This window comes from Nyctibius grandis, chromosome 3 (assembly GCF_013368605.1).
Source record: "Nyctibius grandis isolate bNycGra1 chromosome 3, bNycGra1.pri, whole genome shotgun sequence".
Taxonomy (NCBI): Eukaryota; Metazoa; Chordata; class Aves; order Nyctibiiformes; family Nyctibiidae; genus Nyctibius; species Nyctibius grandis.
The window spans coordinates 5,171,507-5,191,091 of NC_090660.1; the positions used below are offsets into that span (position 1 = coordinate 5,171,507).

The 19,585-nt window shown below is 48.0% G+C and overlaps 2 protein-coding genes across 4 annotated transcripts in view; one reads left to right on the forward strand and one right to left on the reverse strand.

The window, feature by feature from the left end:
* Nucleotides 1-583: 583 nt before the first annotated feature.
* On the reverse strand, nucleotides 584-3,061 carry HSBP1L1 (heat shock factor binding protein 1 like 1). 2 transcript variants are annotated; one of them, XM_068397128.1, is made up of 4 exons: nucleotides 3,009-3,061; nucleotides 2,716-2,782; nucleotides 1,656-1,743; nucleotides 584-665 (listed from the first exon to the last, which is right to left on the reverse strand). In XM_068397128.1, the coding sequence occupies exons 1-4, from the start codon at nucleotides 3,051-3,053 to the stop codon at nucleotides 647-649; spliced, it is 219 nt and encodes a 72-aa protein (XP_068253229.1). In that variant the 5' UTR covers nucleotides 3,054-3,061; the 3' UTR covers nucleotides 584-646. The 2 variants fall into 2 exon arrangements, with proteins under 2 accessions (XP_068253229.1, XP_068253228.1); XM_068397127.1 differs by lacking the exon at nucleotides 584-665 and adding an exon at nucleotides 1,334-1,404 and having other exon boundaries at nucleotides 1,630-1,743.
* A 16,151-nt stretch (nucleotides 3,062-19,212) lies between these two features.
* SLC66A2 (solute carrier family 66 member 2) overlaps nucleotides 19,213-19,585 on the forward strand; it is a 72,100-nt gene continuing 71,727 nt past the window's right edge. For both annotated transcript variants that reach the window (XM_068396347.1, XM_068396348.1), the window contains exon 1: nucleotides 19,213-19,270. The gene's annotated coding sequence lies outside the window, so the exon portion shown is untranslated. The remainder of the gene's footprint in view (nucleotides 19,271-19,585) is intronic.

Sequence of the window (19,585 nt, forward strand, 5' to 3'; positions counted from 1 at the left end):
TGTGTTTGGTAACTAGAATTCCTCATCTATCTCAAAGTCTTTAAAATAGGCTCTTTCATCAAAATGGCTAATGTTAATTGGGACAATATGCATACCTGCGTGTTTATGATGCCGTTTCTTTTAGTGCACAACAGTTCATATTCATTGGACCTAGGAAGTTTTGCAAAGGCACCTTTGTAGTAACATCAAATAAGGTGCATTTTGTAATGTAAAACGTTTGAAGCAGCATCAAAATGGCACATGCAAAGGGAAAGTAACAAGGATCTTGTTATTCTGAGAACACTCAAAAAGGCAACAGTGAAATATGATGAAAATTTTAATAGTATTAAAATAAATGAAATACATTTTCATACATTGAAAAAGCTTGTGACTGGCTAAGTTTACTATATAGTTTTCTATCCAAAATAGTAGTTTTGCCTTCCCTGAAACTAACAATTCTTTCCCAATTACAGGAAGTACAGTGACCCAGTTAGATGAATAAACCCAGTTTTCTACATTTTTTCCTGGGGCAATAGTTTACAAAAAAAAATGAGATTCTGTTGTGACATGATGCAAGCACATCTGTTTTCACTGATGTTTTGTGACTAGTGACACTGATTGTAAACCCAGATTCAGTGCGGTGCTGTTCTCCCTTGATCTTTCTTGATCACATCCTTGTTTCAGTGCTGCAAAGAAACAGTGAATAAGTAGGTTAGTGGTTTAATTATTCATGAATGTGATTCAGCATAAAAATAGGAAGGTCTCTGTACAGTTAAATACATATTCATGGCTTGTCTTTCTGTATTTCTGAAAATTACTTCATAGCTTATCATGAAAAGGCATCAGAACGAATAGATGCCTAAATTACGTCAATATATTTACAGGCATTCCTGTCTTTCACTGGGTAAGCAGTCTCTAAACGACAAAAAGAATTATGTGTCTCAGTTTGAATCAGGAAAGCATGCAACAACGGGAATAAGACATCACTCGCACCCACAGCACATGGAAGCAATGCTCTAAATACTCAGAGCACCAACTAAGGCATCCATCGGGGAGGGGGGGTGGCATTTGCAACAGCGATATAAAATCTAGCATGCAGTCCTGAACTGTAGAATGATTTTATATTAGTGTTTGACAATAATACTAAAGTTATCCTTGCTCCTTCTGGCCCCCATCTTACTGCTGCAACAACAAAGTACTGCTGTGTTCGGAGTGAATGTATTCAAGAGGTGTGCGCTGAGCCACAGGAGGCAGCTGAAGCAGGTTTAAAGAGAGATATACATAAATTTATACCAGTGAGAATCCTCAGCTAGGTTAGCATACTTGAGGGACAGGAACGGTGGGCAGGAGTGCTTTAAGCCACACACATTTTATTACAAATGTACAGCCTCAGTTTACATATTTGGGATGAGTTTGTACTACCCCTTGTGTACAGCACTCAGCTGGAACACATGCAGCAAGCTGCAGTTTGTGTTCTTTTAAAAAAGCAGCAGCATTCTTTGGCTTTTAGCAAAAAGAAATCCAAGGTAATTTAAAATATTTCAAAATATCTCAGTATCCTGTAAAATCCCAGTAAATGCAGGTATGATAAATATGTGAACAATATTTTCATGCTAGGTGCTGCCCATAGTTCAAAACTACATGGATATACATAAAATACAGTAAAAATTCTCAACTCTTCATCGGAGTTTTCTATCCCAGCCTCTGTCATCAGGTCAGCAACATTCTTCTCAAGATCATCAATGCGCTCACCCATTTCTTCCAGTAAAAAGTTAAAGATAACTTCATTCATAGATAAGAATTCTATAAGTTTATAGTTTTTTCTTCCATGAGAAAAAACAAGCAGCTTGCTTCGAGATGTCTCAGCCTCTTACTCATGTTCAACACTAACACAAGATGAAGCATGCACAAGCTTGTATTATTACAAGACAATCCCACTTTCTTTTGCAACAGGTAAGCATTCAAGATCTAAATATTTTCAGATGCCTTCCTGTACGCCCATGAGTGGAGTATTTTTTTTGTAAGAGATTGTTTTCTTTCTGAGGAACTGTTTTAGGTGATACCATACAGCCAGCCTACGCAATCAGAATACGAGTGCTGCTAAAACATCAGTCTTTTACACTAAAGCAGCTGCTTCCTGAAACGTCAAGTTACAGAAAAAAAGAAAAGGAAAATTTCATAAACTCACAGTTTCAGAAAGCAGAGGTAGTTTCTGTAAATAAATGTACTGAGAAAGCTCAAGGCCTCTTCACGTCTTAACGTCTTTTTGAGGGCTCACCTCCCCACGCTCAGGAGCTAACAGTTGTTTTTAAACCAACATGCAGCGATACGCTGATATAAGTGGCATTTCTGAAGATGATTGCTTTTTTAATGTACCTTCAGAATCTTTACACGTAATTTGCTGCTTATTTTACTTGAAAGCAAGAATTGCTGCACAAGAGACCAGCTCCCTGGGAGCTGATACTACTACTACTAAAACCTTTTTTAGGGTTTCCTTCTTAGTAAAGGGAAAAATAAGCGGACTTGGGCAATGCATCTGTCTCGACATCATGGGTGTTTAGCAACGTCAATCATTATAGATCAATTGGATGTTCAGAAAAAAGCGCATCCCGATTTTCAAAGGCAAAGCTCCTCTTTATGGGGGGGGCACCGCGCCCGGTCCAGCGGAGGAACCGCAGCCGTCGGAGCACGAAAGCTCCCCGGCGGAGCTAGTAACCTGCGTTCCAAAGAGGATATTTCCCAGCGTTATCTTTTCAGTCAGAGCTTGAAAATTCTCCTGCAGCTGATGCAGCAGATTTTCCGCCTGGGGGGAAAAAAATAACAAAAGAGAAAGAAGGAGCCGCGGGCGGCGGCGCACGGAGGGCGGCTGCGGCCCAGCGAGCCGCGGGGGGCGGCGGCGGGGCTGGGGCCGGGGCCTCTCCGCGGCTTTCCGCCCTTCTCCGCTCGCCACACGGAGGGACCCGCCCAGGCGCAGCCCCGCAGCAACCAAACCCGGCCCCGCTCCCCGCCAGAGCCGGCCCCGCGCTCACCAGCTGCGAGAGGTCCCCGGCGCCCGGCGGGTCGGCGGCCGCCATCACCTCCGGTTCGCAGCCGCGACCCACCGCCCGCCTCCCGGGGCGGGGCGAGCCTGGCCGGGCAGGTGAGCGCCGGGCCCACTTGCCCGGAGCCGCCCGCGCCGCCGGTGGGCGAGGCAGCGGGGCGGGCGGGGGAGGCGCGACGGGCTGAAGGGAGCGGGTGGGTCGTTAAATACCGTCTAGCGGGGGTGGCCCTTTATGTGCCAAAGAAATCGGGAGTGCCAAAGAAATCCTACATAAGGATGACCTGGACAGGCTGGAGAGTTGGGCGGGGAGAAATGTAATGAAATATAACAAGGGCAAGTGTAGAGTCCTGCATCTAGGCAAGAACAACCCCATGTATGAGTACAAGTTGGGGACAGAGCTGTTGGAGAGCAGCGTAGGGGAAAGGGACCTGGGGGTCCTAGTGGACAGCAGGGTGACCATGAGCCAGCAGTGTGCCCTTGTGGCCAAGAAGGCCAATGGCATCCTGGGGTGGATTAGAAGCAGTGTGGTTAGCAGGTCAAGAGAGGTTCTCCTCCCCCTCTACTCTGCCCTGGTGAGGCCGCATCTGGAATATTGTGTCCAGTTCTGGGCCCCTGAGTTCAAGAAGGACAGGGAACTGCTAGAGAGAGTCCAGCACAGAGCCACGAAGATGATTAAGGGGGTGGAACATCTCCCTTATGAGGAGAGGCTGAGGGAGCTGGGTCCCTTTAGCTTGGAGAAGAGGAGACTGAGGGGGGACCTCATTAATGTTTATAAATATGTGAAGGACAAGTGTCATGAGGATAGAGCCAGGCTCTTCTCAGTGACATCCATTGACAGGACAAGGGGCAACGGGTGCAAGCTGGAACACAGGAGGTTCCACATAAATATAAGGAAAAACTTCTTTACAGTGAGGGCAACTGAACACTGGCACAGGCTGCCCAGAGAGGTTGTGGAGTCTCCTTCTCTGGAGACATTCAAAACCCTCCTGGACGCGTTCCTGTGTGACATGATCTAGGTAATCCTGCTCCGGCAGGGGGGTTGGACTAGATGATCTTTCGAGGTCCCTTCCAATCCCTAACACTCTGTGATTCAGTGATTCTGTGATAAGGATGCTGAGTTTTGGTCTTCAGAGGTCTTACGATTTCATAGCACAGAAGTGATAAATTAAATGAAGAAAAATGCCGTTTACCAACAAGGCGCAAGTTTTGAGGGTTTTTTTTTAAGGTTTGTTTCCTTTTCCCCATGTAATTAGTTTTGTAGTACGGAGTAGTAAAAACACCGTGCTTGTTGAAGTTTCTTGCACCAGAATGTCTAAAGAGACAAGACCAAAGGCACCAGCAAGAATTGGGCAGTGCCTCTTACGGTCGTGCTAGCACGTAGGTCATCCCTGTGGTTTTCAGCTTCATAGCATAAAAAGCTCCTGGTGCATCTATTGCAGAGGTGTCTTGTTGTGTACACAGGTGTCCTGGATGATGTAACTGTTGCCTGATGTAATTGAAGAGGTTTTCAATTTACTGTGCCTATATGGTTAGGAGAGTATCACTGTTGGGCAATAGCTTTCCTCAGTCTATTACTTTACAGATAAGCCAAACACGTAACAGTGCCTTCATCCACAAAGCTTCTCTACTGAGTTAGTAGCAACCTCAAATGCTGGAAAGATTATCTCCTGTAAGCCTACCACTTAGAATCTTTCTTAATAAACTTAATTGTTTTCCTTCTTGACCTTCGCCACCTCATTTGGGAAGGTGTGTTAATCTCCGTGGTGAGATTCTGGTCGACAGACGGGTAAACATGAGCCAGCAGTGTGCCGAGGTGGCCAAGAAGGCCAATGGTATCCTGGCCGCTATTAGGAATAGTGTAGCCAGCTGGTCTGGGGAAGTGATCGTCCCTCTGTACTCGGCACTGGTGAGGCTGCACCTTGAATCCTGTGTCCAGTTGTGGGCCCCGCACTTCAAGAAAGATGTTGAGGTGTTGGAGCGAGTCCAGAGGAGGGCGACCAAGCTGGTGAAGGGTCTGGAGGGTCTGACCTCCAAGGAATGGCTGAGGGAGCTGGGGTTGTTTAGCGTGGAGAAGAGGAGGCTCAGAGGTGACCTTATTGCAGTCTACAGCTACCTGAAGGGAGGTTGTAGCGGAGTGGGAGTCGGCCTCTTCTCTCAGGCAACTAGCGATAGGACAAGAGGACACAGCCTCAAGCTTTGCCAGGGGAGGTTCAGGTTGGACATTAGGAAGCATTTCTTCTCAGCAAGGGTCATTAGACATTGGAATGGGCTGCCCAGGGAGGTGGTGGAGTCACCATCTCTGGAGTGGTTTAAGAAAAGACTGGCCATGGCACTTAGTGCCATGGTCTAGTTGACAGGGTGGTGTCAGGGCAACGGTTGGACTCGATGATCCCAGAGGTCTCTTCCAACCTGGTTGATTCTGTGATTCTGGCATCAAAGCAAACCTCCGCACTGGTGCCTGCTTCCCATAATCGTGGCTTCTCCTCTATCTTCCCGCTCTTGCAGATTCTCCTCTTTGCCTTTCTCATTGTAGAAAGAAAAAAACAAGCAAGTTTTGCAGAGCTTGAGTGCTCTAGCAGTGTTACTGCTCTAGGAAGCTTCTAGATAAAACAATTTGAACTATAATATGCATATAGACATGCTTTGCCACCAGCTGCAACCACATAGCTTTTTTGTTCTGCTGCATAAATAATAGAAACGATTGTTGCTTCTTACCTGTTTATTCCTTGCTAATAAATCTTCTGTCCCATAGGGCTAGATAGTAGAGCTGTACTATTTTTGCATTTTTACTCCTGATAACAGCCATAGACATGGTAAAGGCTTTTTGTAAACAGCTCCTCTTGTTCGTGAGGCAGGTCAGTGAGGTCAGAACAAAAACTCAAGGTATCCAGCCAGCACAGCAATGGAGGAAGGGCAATTAAATTGTGAAGGAGACTGAAGGAAATATTTCACCATGCATTTACCCCTCCAAAGATCTGGTTCTTTTACTTTGTGGCCTCTGTAGCTAATTTGAATGTCCCTCCTAGTTCAAATCTTGAGCTGAATTAGGCCAATCGTCCACAGCTGGGTTTATGGAATAAAAATGGAAGTGTCTGTAAAGCCAAAAATGGTCATGGAAAAGTTCCACAGTTCAGAAAACCTAAGAATAGAAGAGACAAACAGCAAGACCAAAAAGACTTTGCTTAACAATGAATTTATTTAAAATAGAACTGTCACTCTCGGCTTTGCCCTGCTGTCCTCTATTCTCTCCCTCCTCAGAGGGCTCAGTTTTTTGGAGTTGAGCTTTTACATACATTTCCAGGGTCTGAATCTGGGAATGTAAGATGAGCCATATTTTAAAAGCAGTAGTCCATGTAAGGTGTGCATCCATGGGCTAAGGGAAGCTGAGCAAGATTTTGTTGTTGGTGGTGGTTTCAAAAGCAGAGGTTTAGCTGAGAACCAGTAAACAACCAGTGCTACCAGTGCTCATAAGAGTATTTACTCCAGTAAGTAAAGAATACTTCATTTACTAAAAGGGTACCAAGAAGTTCATGTTTGGCAATGAATACAAAAACTGGTCTTGAGTGGGTTAGAGAGATTAACGAAAGAGACTATTTGACAATATAAATTCATTTTCCATGCCAAAATATGCTCTGGGCTACTTTCTTTCAGTAAGAAGCTTAGATTTTAGTCACTTTCAATTTAAATATGTTCTCTTGGTATGAAGCACATGAAGAAAAAATAAAAAATAGGGTGACCTAGAGGCTGGGGAGCCATCTGCTTCCATCCTATTTCAGAATTGCAGGCCTGGGCTGTGAACTCTTCACAATGTGCTTGTATGCTGAAATGGTATCCAAAGTGTGGTTTTCTTGCTCTTTCCTAGGGAAATTGCAGTCCCTTCAGTGCTGGAAGGAGAAGTCAGGGTAGCAGGATAGGAAACAAAAGTACGTTTAAGCATTTATGGAAGGAGACAAGAAGGCAAGTATTCCTGGGCCACCGTGGCAGCTTGTCTGGCTGTAGATCAGAAGGCAGGATGCAAATCACACTGCAAATTTTGGGGTATTGCTTTTTTTTTTTCTTTCCTGGCAGAGGCATGGTCAATTGTAAAAGTTTTCTCTGAAGAGAAAAGGACTAGGTACAAGCTAATTCTTGCACCACATGGTATTTCTGCTGCCAAATTGTAGGGTTGGGTCTTTGAGTCATGCTGTGCTTGGTCTTTCCCTCTCTCTTAGGAAGCTTCTGTTGTGTCACTTTGCAGTCATTGTTCAGAGGGACGCAACGTGCAGAAAAAGCGTCTGGCTCTGCTAGGTCATCCTGAAATCCTAAATGGCGCTGATGGTTCTTGCAAGCAAACTATTAACATTTACCTGTTTTTCTTGACTCAGCATAGTGTAGTTCACTGACAGCTTGTTCCACTGGAATACTTACTGGTGAAGACATCACTTTTCTTTCATCTGGTCACATCAGTAGAAGTAACAAGTTGCTGTTATTTAAAACCATGGAAAGATGCGGTGAGTGAAATGTAAATGCTGCAGGCATGGGGAAAAGGCATTCGGGTCAATGCTGTCTGACAACTGTAGTGCTTCTGAGTCATTTGAGGTGAATATTAAAAGCTTGGGTGTTTGTGCATGGTTCAGATTTCAGGCTCTGTATCTTTGAAGAGAAAAGAGTAATTCCAGCGGTGGGGAAACCTGATCCCTGATGGAGCTGCTCTGCCTTCAGTGAAGGTGTTACTTTTGGGACTGCTGCTCACAAACCCCCTTATTGTGAAACTTGTTAGGTCAGCCCCTTTCTGCAAGTTTCTCCAGGAGGAAAACTGACAGGGTTAAGGATATTCTTTATCAGAAGTTCCTTGTGTGTATTATGGGCATCGTATCACAGAATCACAGAATCAACCAGGTTGGAAGAGACCTCTGGGATCATCGAGTCCAACCGTTGCCCTGACACCACCCTGTCAACTAGACCATCCAGTCTTTTCTTAAACACATCCAGAGATGGTGACTCCACCACCTCCCTGGGTAGCCCGTTCCAATGTCTAATAACCCTTTCTGAAAAGAAATTCTTCCTAATGTCCAACCTGAACCTCCCCTGGTGAAGCCTGAGGCTGTGTCCTCTTGTCCTATCGCTAGTTGCCTGGGAGAAGAGGCCGACTCCCACTTTATTGTTAAGTAGCTGTAACACAAACCATGACAGTTTTCCCTATAAGTGTTCTGTGTGGGGGATAAATGTAGGAGCAGCAGAAAGGCCACTGCAGATGCTTCGACTACAGAGGTTGGCGTGGTGGCATCCTTTGGCTCTGTGAAGAGTTGTGTGTAACTCGTGGCTGTGTGAAATGACCCGCCTAACTGCTGTTGACTGAATTATGATGTGGCGACCCAGAAATCTCTAGCTATGTTTCCCAGACACGGCTGGGAAGAGATGCTACTTCCCACGCTGCTTTCTGCTCCAGCCTCGTTCCTGCTCTTTGGACAACGAGGGTGGAGGAGCATTCATCGAGGAGTTCCCCTCGTGAAAGGCTGCAGGAAGGAGCTGGAGGTGTCTGTCCCGAGTGGAAAAGGGAGCGGGGTCTGTTCCCCTGGCCTTGCGGACTACTGGTGGCATGCCTGACACTGGATCTGGAGGCTGCCTTCAAATCACCCCACAGACTTGCTCCTTACGCTGGGTGTCATACATGCACAGTGGAGCATTCTTGAAGAAAACGCAGTGTGTAACAGGCAGGGCTCTGCCAGGCTCTGCTGCGAGGGCAAGGCAAGGCAGCCTCTGAGGCACAAGGACAGTGATCTGACCCCACGTGTTCCGATCCCACAGCCTTGTGTGGCTCTTTTCCAGGTACCTCATGGTCCAGAGCTGAATGTGTGTTTTGTACACAGAGATTAAACATGGCATGTGGCGGGGTGTGTGATGGAAAGAGTATTTTTCTACAAAATTTGGTAAAAGAACCTGTGCTGAAGGGGCTGGAAGCTGGGCAAAGGAGGGAATGGTTCATTTGAAGACACATTTTGCTTTTCCAGAAGCTATAAAGAACCGTGGCTAAAGTTTCCTATGAGCAAACTGAACCTGTGCTCATGCTTCCTTGCAGCTTTGAAGAGAATTTATCCTCGAGAAGACAATTGGAGTGTTTTCCTGGTACAAGCAGTTTAAATTCACCTTGAATTAGTGGAAAGCACTTACTACGGTTGCAGAAAACGAGTAGATTTCGGCAAATATGGGGAATAAGAGTATGACAGGTATTTTATGCAGCTTGGCTGCTGTAGGAAGCCCTCCCACCCCTACTCTGTTTAGTGCTTCATGTAGTGATTGCCAGCAGGAGTCTCCTGGGTGCATATTCCAAGCAAGCCTGGCAAAGGCATCTGAAAATACAAGGACATAGAGGGACCAGATGGTGCCAAGGGATGCTGCCAGCATAGGCTGGCACAAGTGTCACCTGGGCAGAAGAGTGCCAGAGACTTGGCCCTCTGTAGCCAGGGGAAGGGGTGCAGCGGCATGGCCTCATGGTTCAACGGCAGCGCGTCTGACTACAGATCAGAAAGTTGTGTGTTCAAGTCACACTGGGGTCGGGGGGACCCCCCAAGGCTTCTTCCACTTCTGGTGCTGGCCAGAGGGGCTCAGAGGACACATGAGGATGTTCAGCTTTTCTCTGGGATAAGTGTTGTATTAGTCGAAAAGGACCTATAAGTGCAGCTCCTTGGAGTTTCAGAAAAATCAGACTGCAACGTTTGTGTCTGTCTCATCTAGATTATTGTCTTGGACTCAATTGTTACTCATGCAATAAAGTTGGTTTTTGTTCCCCCACTGCTGCACTCTTTGCTCCTGGTAAGGGCAGCACAAATTTGTTTTGTTCTGTTCTTATGTGTAGAAGATGTTCTTATGTGTACCACAGATGCTGAGCTTATCTCAACAGCAGCAAACCAGGAGTGTGCTACAGTGCATAAAAGCTACCAGAAGCACTTTGTCCTTGTCCTAGAACAGAGAAAGAAAAAATAGTTTGGGTGCTGTAATGCCACTGACTCCAGATCACATGGTGGTATTTTGAATCATGCTGAAGCTATAGTTTCTCTGTCATTTTTGTTTTCTCTCTCTGCTCCAAGCCACTCCACAGCTCCATCAAGAGGGAGAGAAAATGAGACAGAGAAGGCTAGGGATAGTTCTGGTGAGACTCAAGACGTTGCACTTGCACCCTCACTCGTTCTTCAGAGATAAATCTGGTTTAAGGATTTCCCAAATTGCATTGCACTCCCTGTGCTGGGTCTGGCTGGGATGGAGTTAACTTTCTCCATAGCAGCCCATGTGGTGCTGTGTTTGATTTGTGACCCAAACAGTGTTGATAGCACACTGGTGCTTTAGCTGTCGCTGAACAGTGCTTACACAGCGTCAAGGCCTTCTCTGTTTCTCTCTCTGCCCCCCCAGCAAACAGTATGGGGGTGGGCAAGAGGGTGAGGGGGGAAACAGCCAGGACAGCTGACCCCAACTGTCCAAAGGGACGTGCCGGACCATGTAGCATCACACTCAGCAATAAAAACAGGCTGGGGGGGGTAGTTTCTTCTAAAGTAGCTGTTGCTTGGAGACTGGCTGGGCATTGGTCTGCTGGTGGGAGGTGGTGAGTGATTGCCTTTGCATCACTTATTTTTGTTCTTTTTCTTCACTTAGTAAACTGACTTTATCTCAACCCATGAGGTTTTTCCTCAGTTTCACCCTTCTGATTCTCTCTCTCATCTTGCTGGGGGGGGAGTGAGTGACTGAGTCGGGGCTTCGCTGCTGGCTGGGGTCAACCCACCACACTCCCACTTTCCCATCTCACTCAACAATATCAGCAGCTTCTTGCTGAATGCAACAATCCTGTAATTAGTAAGTGTTCTGCCCCAGGGAGGGATGAAGTGCAGGAGAGAGGGAGATGGCGCAGGGCTCTTTCTGCATCTCTGCAAGAAAGCTCCAACAAAAAATGGCTTAATAAAATAGCCATTTTAATAAGACAGAATAAAAAGAGAAATACAGATAGTGCGTAAACCTTATGTCCCTTCTGATGCTGGGCACCATGCATTGGTTCAGCGCTGGACGGAGCCTGCATGGATTTTCCCACGGCACACTGTGCAGATCCCATCTGTAGAGACACTCCTCAATTCTGGTCCTTTGAGCTATTATATATTTTCTCATGAGAAACCAACTCTATTCCTAAAGGTTGTTGACCTGAGAACTTCTGGCTGCATTGTTAGACACGGGCAAGGATGCGCAGGTGGTGCCGTGGCTGGTGCCAAGCTGGAGCTGCCTTCAGGCTCCTCTGCGGCAACCAGCTGGCTGAGGTGACCCTGAGGCCACGAGACATGAGCAGTGGCATACAAAGAGCATGTGGGGAAGAAACGGTTGTAGTCAGCTGGACCTGTTTGACAGCAGAACAGGCTGTGGGTTAAGCAGTCCCGGTTCCACTTCTTGCCTGTGTGATATGTTATTTGTTTATTCTCCACTCACCTGAACTTTGGCCATTGTTTCAAAGCTGTCGTGGTTTGAAGAAGGGTTCGTGTACCTCTGTCAGCTGTCAGGTTGATTCCTGCTTCTCTGGCATGTTTGATTTGGGGCTTTTTCTTCGTTTGTCTGTGGAGATGGTAGCAGTCCAAGTACAGAGAGGAGTCTAAGCGGCTCAGTCTGCGTGGTCCTGGTTCCCGCTCCCCGGTGCAGAGCATGCCGCTGCTGCCCAGAGATGGGCTTGTAGGCTGGAAACATTTGTCAGAGGTCCTCCTTGGAAGTGGAGAGTGAGTTCCTTTGCATGCCAGTGGGTGCTCCACCCATACTTACACTCACTGCTCTGTTTACAAAGACCAGTGCAGAAAGAGAAAGAAAAAGTGGTGAAGATGTGCAATAAAACTATCTCCTGTTAACACTAGCTTGATGCTGTCCATCAGTTGCAAAAACAGGAGCCCACCAGTGTTTGCAGGGGCCAGGAGGTAGCTTCTGCCACCAGTTGCAGGGGGGTTGCTTCAGAAAATCAGGAGAGAAGAGGACAGCTGATTTAGTGATAATACATCTTGGTAGGAATGGCCAATTTCAAGGTACTTAAGACCCATTTACTTGTTTTATGAACAGTACAGTGAATATTTCTTTTTAATCTCACCATGACTATAGTTGTAGAATGAGATATAATGTGATAATTGAAGGGAATTTGGCTACCGTAGGAATTCACATAATCTTTATGACAACATTTATTGTGCAATGTGTTCAAGGAGTGACTTAGAGCTTATCTGCACTATGTCTTTAGCCTACATCTTGCAGGGACTTCCTTCAGGGCTTGCAGGGCAAGCAGGGCTTGCTTCAGTGCAACAGCATTTTTCTAATGTAGAATATAAAATAATTTTAATACTCATCTTTCAAAATCCACTGACAGAACAACAGACTGGTTAGAAGACATGCAGCAATCTGCTATTTTTGCTACTGCAGTAACTACAAGTGAAGCACCAACAGCCCCCCTCCTCCTGTAAAAAACTGCAAAGAGGTAAGGCTTCAGTCTTGAAACTGGTCCAACTTGGGCCATTGATTCCTGTGTCTTATTGGCCCTAGTGTCCTTCTGCTAGGAATATGGCTACATGGAGCCAATAGTAGAAATGGGCCTCTACTTATTCTTCCAATTCAGTGGGCCTATTATTTGCAAAATAAAACCTTATATAATAATTTTTACCACCTCTACCAATGTTAAAATCCCTTTGGAAACATTCCGTGTCTGTTCACCACTGTCCTGGTTTCAGCTGGGATAGAGTTAACTTTCTTCCTAGTAGCTGGTATAATACTGTGGTTTGCATTTGGGATGAGAAGAGTGTTGATAACACGCCGATGTTTTAGTTGTTGCCCAGCAGCGCTTACACTAAGTGAAGGGCTTTTCAGCTTCCCATACTGCCCTGCCAGTGAGGAGGCTGCGGGCACACAAGAAGCTGGGAGGGGACACAGCAGCGTAGGGGAAAGGGACCTGGGGGTCCTAGTGGACAGCAGGATGACCATGAGCCAGCAGTGTGCCCTTGTGGCCAAGAAGGCCAATGGCATCCTGGGGTGTATTAGAAGGGGTGTGGTTAGCAGGTCAAGAGGGGTTCTCCTCCCCCTCTACTCTGCCCTGGTGAGGCCACATCTGGAATATTGTGTCCGGTTCTGGGCCTCTCAGTTCAAGAAGGACAGGGAACTGCTAGAGAGAGTCCAGCGCAGAGCCACGAAGATGATTAACGGGGTGGAACATCTCCCTTATGAGGAGAGGCTGAGGGAGCTGGGTCTCTTTAGCTTGGAGAAGAGGAGACTGAGGGGTGACCTCATTAATGTTTATAAATATGTGAAGGACAAGTGTCATGAGGATGGAGCCAGGCTCTTCTCAGTGACATCCATTGACAGGACAAGGGGCAACGGGTGCAAGCTGGAACACAGGAGGTTCCACATAAATATGAGGAAAAACTTCTTTACAGTGAGGGTAACTGAACACTGGAACAGGCTGCCCAGAGAGGTTGTGGAGTCTCCTTCTCTGGAGACATTCAAAACCCGCCTGGACGCATTCCTGTGTGACATGATCTAGGTAATCCTGCTCTGGCAGCAGGATTGGACTAGATGATCTTTCGAGGTCCCTTCCAATCCCTAACATTCTGTGATTCTCTGATTCTGTGACATGGCCAGGACAGCTGACCCAAACCAGCCAAGGGGTCATGTTTGACCATACCATCACATGGTGTGGTCACATCCATACCATATGATGTCATGCTGAACAATAAAACTCGGGGGAGTTGGCTGGAGGGTGGTGGCTGCTTGGGGACTGTCTGGGCATCGGTCAGTGGGTGGTGAGAAATTGCATTGTGCATCATTTGTTTTGTATGTTCTTTTATCATTATTGTTATTTTCCCTTCCTTGTCTTCTGTCCTATTAAATTGTCTTTATCTCAACCCACGAGTTTTACCTTTTTTTTTTCTGATTCTCTCCCCCATCCCACTGGAGGGAAGAGAGTGAGTGAGCGGCTGTGTGGTGTTTAGTTGCTGGCTGAGCTTAAACCGCAACAACCGCTTTCATCTTGCTTAAACTGTATCCACAGATACTACAGGAACATTTCTTGACAGGTACAATCTCTATCAGATTTCTTAATCTGAAATAAATCAAAGTTCTTGTTACGATTGGAGGTTTAGGGACTACGCTGTCACCAAAATGTTACCTGCTGGGAGCTAGTTTGTAACTAGGTGGCTAGAGCTGCTCAAGTAATTTCAATTCTCTCACAGCAGCTGTGATAAAAAGATTAATATCAGTCTTCAAAGACGTGGTGTGAAACACACTGCCTGCTTCTGTTTTCTGAACGGGTAATGCAGTTCCAGCAAATGGAGATTTTTTTTTTTAAATGGGGGAATTTTGCCAGTCCATGTGGAAAAATAAATGCGCCTGTTCTTTTTCTCCTCACTCAAAAGCAGAGGATTGCTGTCTAGCAGTGAATCACAGAATCACCGAATCAATCAGGTTGGAAGAGCCCTCTGGGATCATTGAGTCCAACCGTTGCCCTCACACCACCATGTCAACTAGACCATGGCACTAAGTGCCATGTCCAGTCTTTTCTTAAACACCTCCAGAGATGGTGACTCCACCACCTCCCTGGGCAGCCCATTCCAATGTCTAATGACCCTTTCTGAAAAGAATTCTTCCTAATGTCCAACCTGAACCTCCCCTGGCGAAGCTTGAGGCTGTGTCCTTGAGGCTCTGCTTTTACACCAAGGAAGTTGTCCTTCTGAGCTCCCTCTCAGTTACTAACTACCAGACAAAGAAAACTAGTTTGATGTAAGGCCTCACAAGGCAGAGCATTCTCACCTGACTGCACTCAGACCTGCAGGTTGTGGAACTTCTCCTCAATAAGGCAAGACTTTCTTCAATCCCCTATTACCACCCAAGCTTTAGATAAATTTTCTTGCTGGGTCTGTTTGTGGTTGGATAGTCTGTGTGCCGGGCTGTATGCTATGCTGGAGTCAGCGAGCACCTTCCGATGGCACCACTGCCAAAGAAAGTTGCCCTTGGCTGCTTGGAGTATTCTGAGACCTGAAGGGTCCTTCCCTGGTGCTGGCTGCTCAGCCTGAGGAGTTCAAGCCAACCTGTCATTCTTCCCCTACCCAGTGTCTGGCATCACTAGTCAGTTTAGCTTACATCAATAGATTAACTCCTAAACAATGAGGCCATTTTTCAGTGACCAAAACCGAACTACACTCACGCAGCAACACGCTGTAATTCAGCACTTTTACCCTTACCATTTCAAGTCAGGGTAAACAACCTCAGTTAAGGCAGTTCTCTGTTTCCAGTTGAGTACTTTAGAATCTTAACATTGCATGAAGTTTGTTATCCCATAGACTTAAAAGTGTCCTGGAATTATTCTGGAAGCTAAGCTGGAGAACTGGTGTCAGCCTGGGCAGTTTCTTCTATGTAGGTAACCATGACTTCAAAATATCTATTTTCTCAAGATAATTTCTCAATGTTTTCTCAAAACACTTGTATTTACATGAACAAAAGTTGGCTTCCTAATCTGGGTGACTCTAACTTTCAGCCTGAGGCTTGTTTGGACCTTTGTGTTTAAGGAAATATATCGTGGCAAGGGCTTCCAAGAAAATTCTGGAAAGAAGTTGGCATAACTGCATGATTATAACAATGCACAAGTGATACATGGAATATGAGCCATTAAATAATAAAATGTTTAAAATTATGCAGTTTATACATAATTTGATAGTTAATACACTGAAATCAAGAACTTCAGGCTCCTCATCCAAAAATCAGAATTAAATACTTCCACTGTGTATTTTTAACTTTAACAATCAAACATTTGGATCTGTGGAATGAAGTATAGCTTCGTTTGAGTAGCAGAGCTACTACGTCCCTGTAGGAAATATGAGCCCTAATGTCGTCACTGGTCACCCCATCTATGCAGGAGAGTATTTTGGATGTTTGCGTGATAGTACCCCAAAAATGGTCTACTACACTCTGCAGTAATGTGCAGGTTCATGCGCTGCACGTACGCTGCAAAAACTTGCCAGGTGGCAGAAACAGTTGCAGTTTGAATAAGGTGCTGCTGTGCAGGAACTACACAAAAGGCTTCAGAAGCCCCGAAACAAACATTTCTTTCTATTTTTAATTCAGCTCCTTTTATTCAAGACTCGCAATAAACATTTACAGTTGCTGATATAAGATACAAAATAATCCATCATTCAGTTGCAGGAAAACCCATCTCATTTCTCACCTGTTGGATGGGCCACAGGAGCGCATACAAGGAAGGAAGCAACGCATCTATGAAAGTAATATGGGGAGCCCCAAGGAACAAGCTTCGAAGACAGTTGTGCAGCCACTTGTAAGGTTAAATGGATGAACCATCCTTTTTAGAATCATAGAATAGTTTTGGCTGGAAAGGGCCTTTAAGATCATCAAGTCCAACCGTTAACCCAGCACTGCCAAGTCCACCACTAAACCGTGTCCCTAAGCACCACATCTACACGTCTTTTAAATACCTCCAGGGATGGTGACTCCACCACTTCCCTGGGCAGCCTGTTCCAATGCTCGATAACCCTTTTGGTGAAGAAATTTTTCCTGATATCCAATCTAAACCTCCCCTGGCTCAACTTGAGGTCGTTTCCTCTTGTCCTATCACTTCTTACTTGGGAGAAGAGACCAACACCCATGGCACTACAACCTCCTTTCAGGCAGTTGTAGACAGCAATAACGTCTCCCCTCAGCCTCCTTTTCTCCTGACTAAACAACTAAAGTTTGCCACCACCTCAAGCAGCCGTTCGAGGATGCAGTGTCCAGGCTATCAATCTCCTCGTAGCATCGTAGTAACGTGGGGCTGGCGGAGGGGTGAAACATTGGCCTGGGAGGGAGGATGTCGCCTGAGAAACCTCGTTCAGAGCAAGCCCTATGAAACCACGACTCAATTCAGCACCAGACCTATATACTCAAGGCCATGGCTGAGCCTAACGGCATGCCTGCTGCTCTTGGTGGCAAGAACCTCTTCCCCATGGCCAGGCAAGAGGTCTACTCTTAGGTCTGGATGCCTAGAGATGACAAAGCTCATCAGTGTTCAGTTCTGGGCCTCTCGCTACATGAAAGACTTTGAGGTGCTGCAGCGAGTCCAGAGAAGGGCAACGGAGGTGGTGAAGGGTCTGGAGCACAAGGAGAAGGGTCTGGAGAACTTCTGTGGAGCGGCTGCGGGACCTGGGGGTGTTTAGTCTGGAGAAAAGGAGGCTGAGGGGAGACCTTCTCGCTCTCTACAACTGCCTGAAAGGAGGGTGTAGTGAGGTGGGGGTCAGTCTCTTCTCCCAGGTAACAAGCGATGGGATGAGAGGAAACAGCCTCAGGTTGCACCAGGGGAGGTTTAGATTGGATATCAGGGACAATTTCTCCACTGAAGGGGTTGTCAAGCACTGGAACAGGCTGCCCAGGGCAGTGGTGGAGTCCCCATCCCTGGAGGGATTTAAAAGACGAGTAGATGTGGTGCTGAGGGACATGGGCTAGGGGTGGGCTGGGCAGTGCTGGGTTAATGGTTGGACTCGATGATCTTAAAGGTCTTTTCCAACCTTAACAATTCTATGATTCTGTGATTCTATCTGTGTGCAGCACTTGTATGTCGCTGCTGGCCCAGTGCAAACAGCAATAAAGACTTGCTGATCGCTTTGGGTAGAAAACACACGTTCCACCTCCTCCGCTGCCACCTTTTATTAGTACTGTTGTGGGAAAAACCCCTTTCTCGTACGGAAGATATAGCCATTACCGTTGTGTTGCACATAGTCATGGAGCGACTGCCATTTTGAGAGCCACTGAAATGTAATTTTCATGAAGCGTGACGGAGTGTCTTGTAACTCTTAAGGAAAAGGAAGAAGTCACTAGTGGTGTTCCCCAGGGCTCAGATCTGGGCCGGTACTGTTCAATATCTTTATAGATGACCTAGATGTAGGGATTGAGTGCACCCTCAGTAAATTTGCAGATGAGACCAAGCTGGGTGGGAGTGTCAATCTGCTGGAGGGTAGGAAGGCCCTACAGAGGGATCTGGACAGGTTAGATAGATGGGCCGAGACCAACGGCGTGAGGTTCAACAAGAACAAGTGCCGGGTCTTACACTTCGGCCACAACAACCCCATGCAGCGCTACAGGCTAGGGGAAGAGTGGTTAGAGAGCAGCCTGGCGGAAAGAGACCTGGGGGTGCTGATCGACAGCCGGCTAAACATGAGCCAGCAGTGTGCCCAGGTGGCCAAGAAGGCCAATGGCATCCTGGCCTCTATTAGGAATAGTGTAGCCAGCCGGTCTGGGGAAGTGATCGCCCCTCTGTACTCGGCACTGGTGAGGCCGCACCTTGAATCCTGTGTCCAGTTCTGGGCCCCGCACTTCAAGAAAGATGTTGAGGTGTTGGAGCGAGTCCAGAGGAGGGCGACCAAGCTGCTGAAGGGTCTGGAGGGTCTGACCTCCGAGGAACAGCTGAGGGAGCTGGGCTTGTTTAGCCTGGAGAAGAGGAGGCTCAGAGGTGACCTTATTGCAGTCTACAACTACCTGAAGGGAGGTTGTAGTGAAGTGGAAGTTGGCCTCTTCTCCCAGGCAACTAGTGATAGGACAAGAGGACATAGCCTCAAGCTTCACCAGGGGAGGTTCAGGTTGGACATTAGGAAGAATTTCTTCTCAGAAAGGGTCATTAGCCATTGGAAGGGGCTGCCCAGGGAGGTGGTGGAGTCACCATCTCTGGATGTGTTTAAGAAAAGACTGGACATGGCACTTAGTGCCATGGTCTAGTTGCCATGGTGGTGTCAGGGCAATGGTTGGACTCGGTGATCCCAGAGGTCTCTTCCAACCTGACTGTGTGATTCTGTGACATCTGGGACCGCGCCCGAGAACACCGAGCTGAGACGGACGGGCCCGCAGGTGCCCCCGGCCGCCGCCTCTTTGCCGGGGGAGCTGAGCACCCTCCTGGGTCATGCCCCAGGTAGCGGCGGCGGCGGGGCCGGTACCGCCCGCGGGCAGCCTCCCCGGTGACACGGCGCTGCCAGCGCCTGGTCCTCGGGGCTCGGCAAAGCAACGGGCCGGCTCCGCCAGCCTCGCCGCCGCGCTCGCCGCCGCCTCCTGCTCTGCCGCCGCCGCGGGGCCGCGCGCGCGGGACCGGCGGGGGGCGGCCCCGTCGCTCATTGGCGGAGGCGCGGCTGGTCGTCGTGGCGTCACGGGCCGCTCGGGGCCCGGCGCTGCCGTCGGCCCGATCCCCCAGTTGCGGAGCGGCGGCGGGCGCGGGGGCGGGGATGGCGGCGGCCGGAGCTCGGGGAGCAGGTGGGGAGGCGGGCGCGGCGGCGGGCGGGCGGACGGACGCGGGTGTTCGCGTTTCTCCGGATGAGCGGGGCGCGGCGGGGAACCGCCGGGGAGCGGGCGGGTGGGGGAGCCCCCCTTAGAGAACCGACCCGGGGGTGCCCACCGGCGGAGGGGCCGTGTGTCCGTGCCCTCCCTGCCCCCAGCTCCTCAGCCTGGCTCTCCGGCCGTTGGCGGGAGGTCTCCTCAGCGGCGGAGCGGGGGCGGCTGCCGCCCCCGGACCGTGCCAGAGCCGGGGTTCCCCCTGTGGGGGCAGCCCGGGTGAGGGCGGGAGCGTGG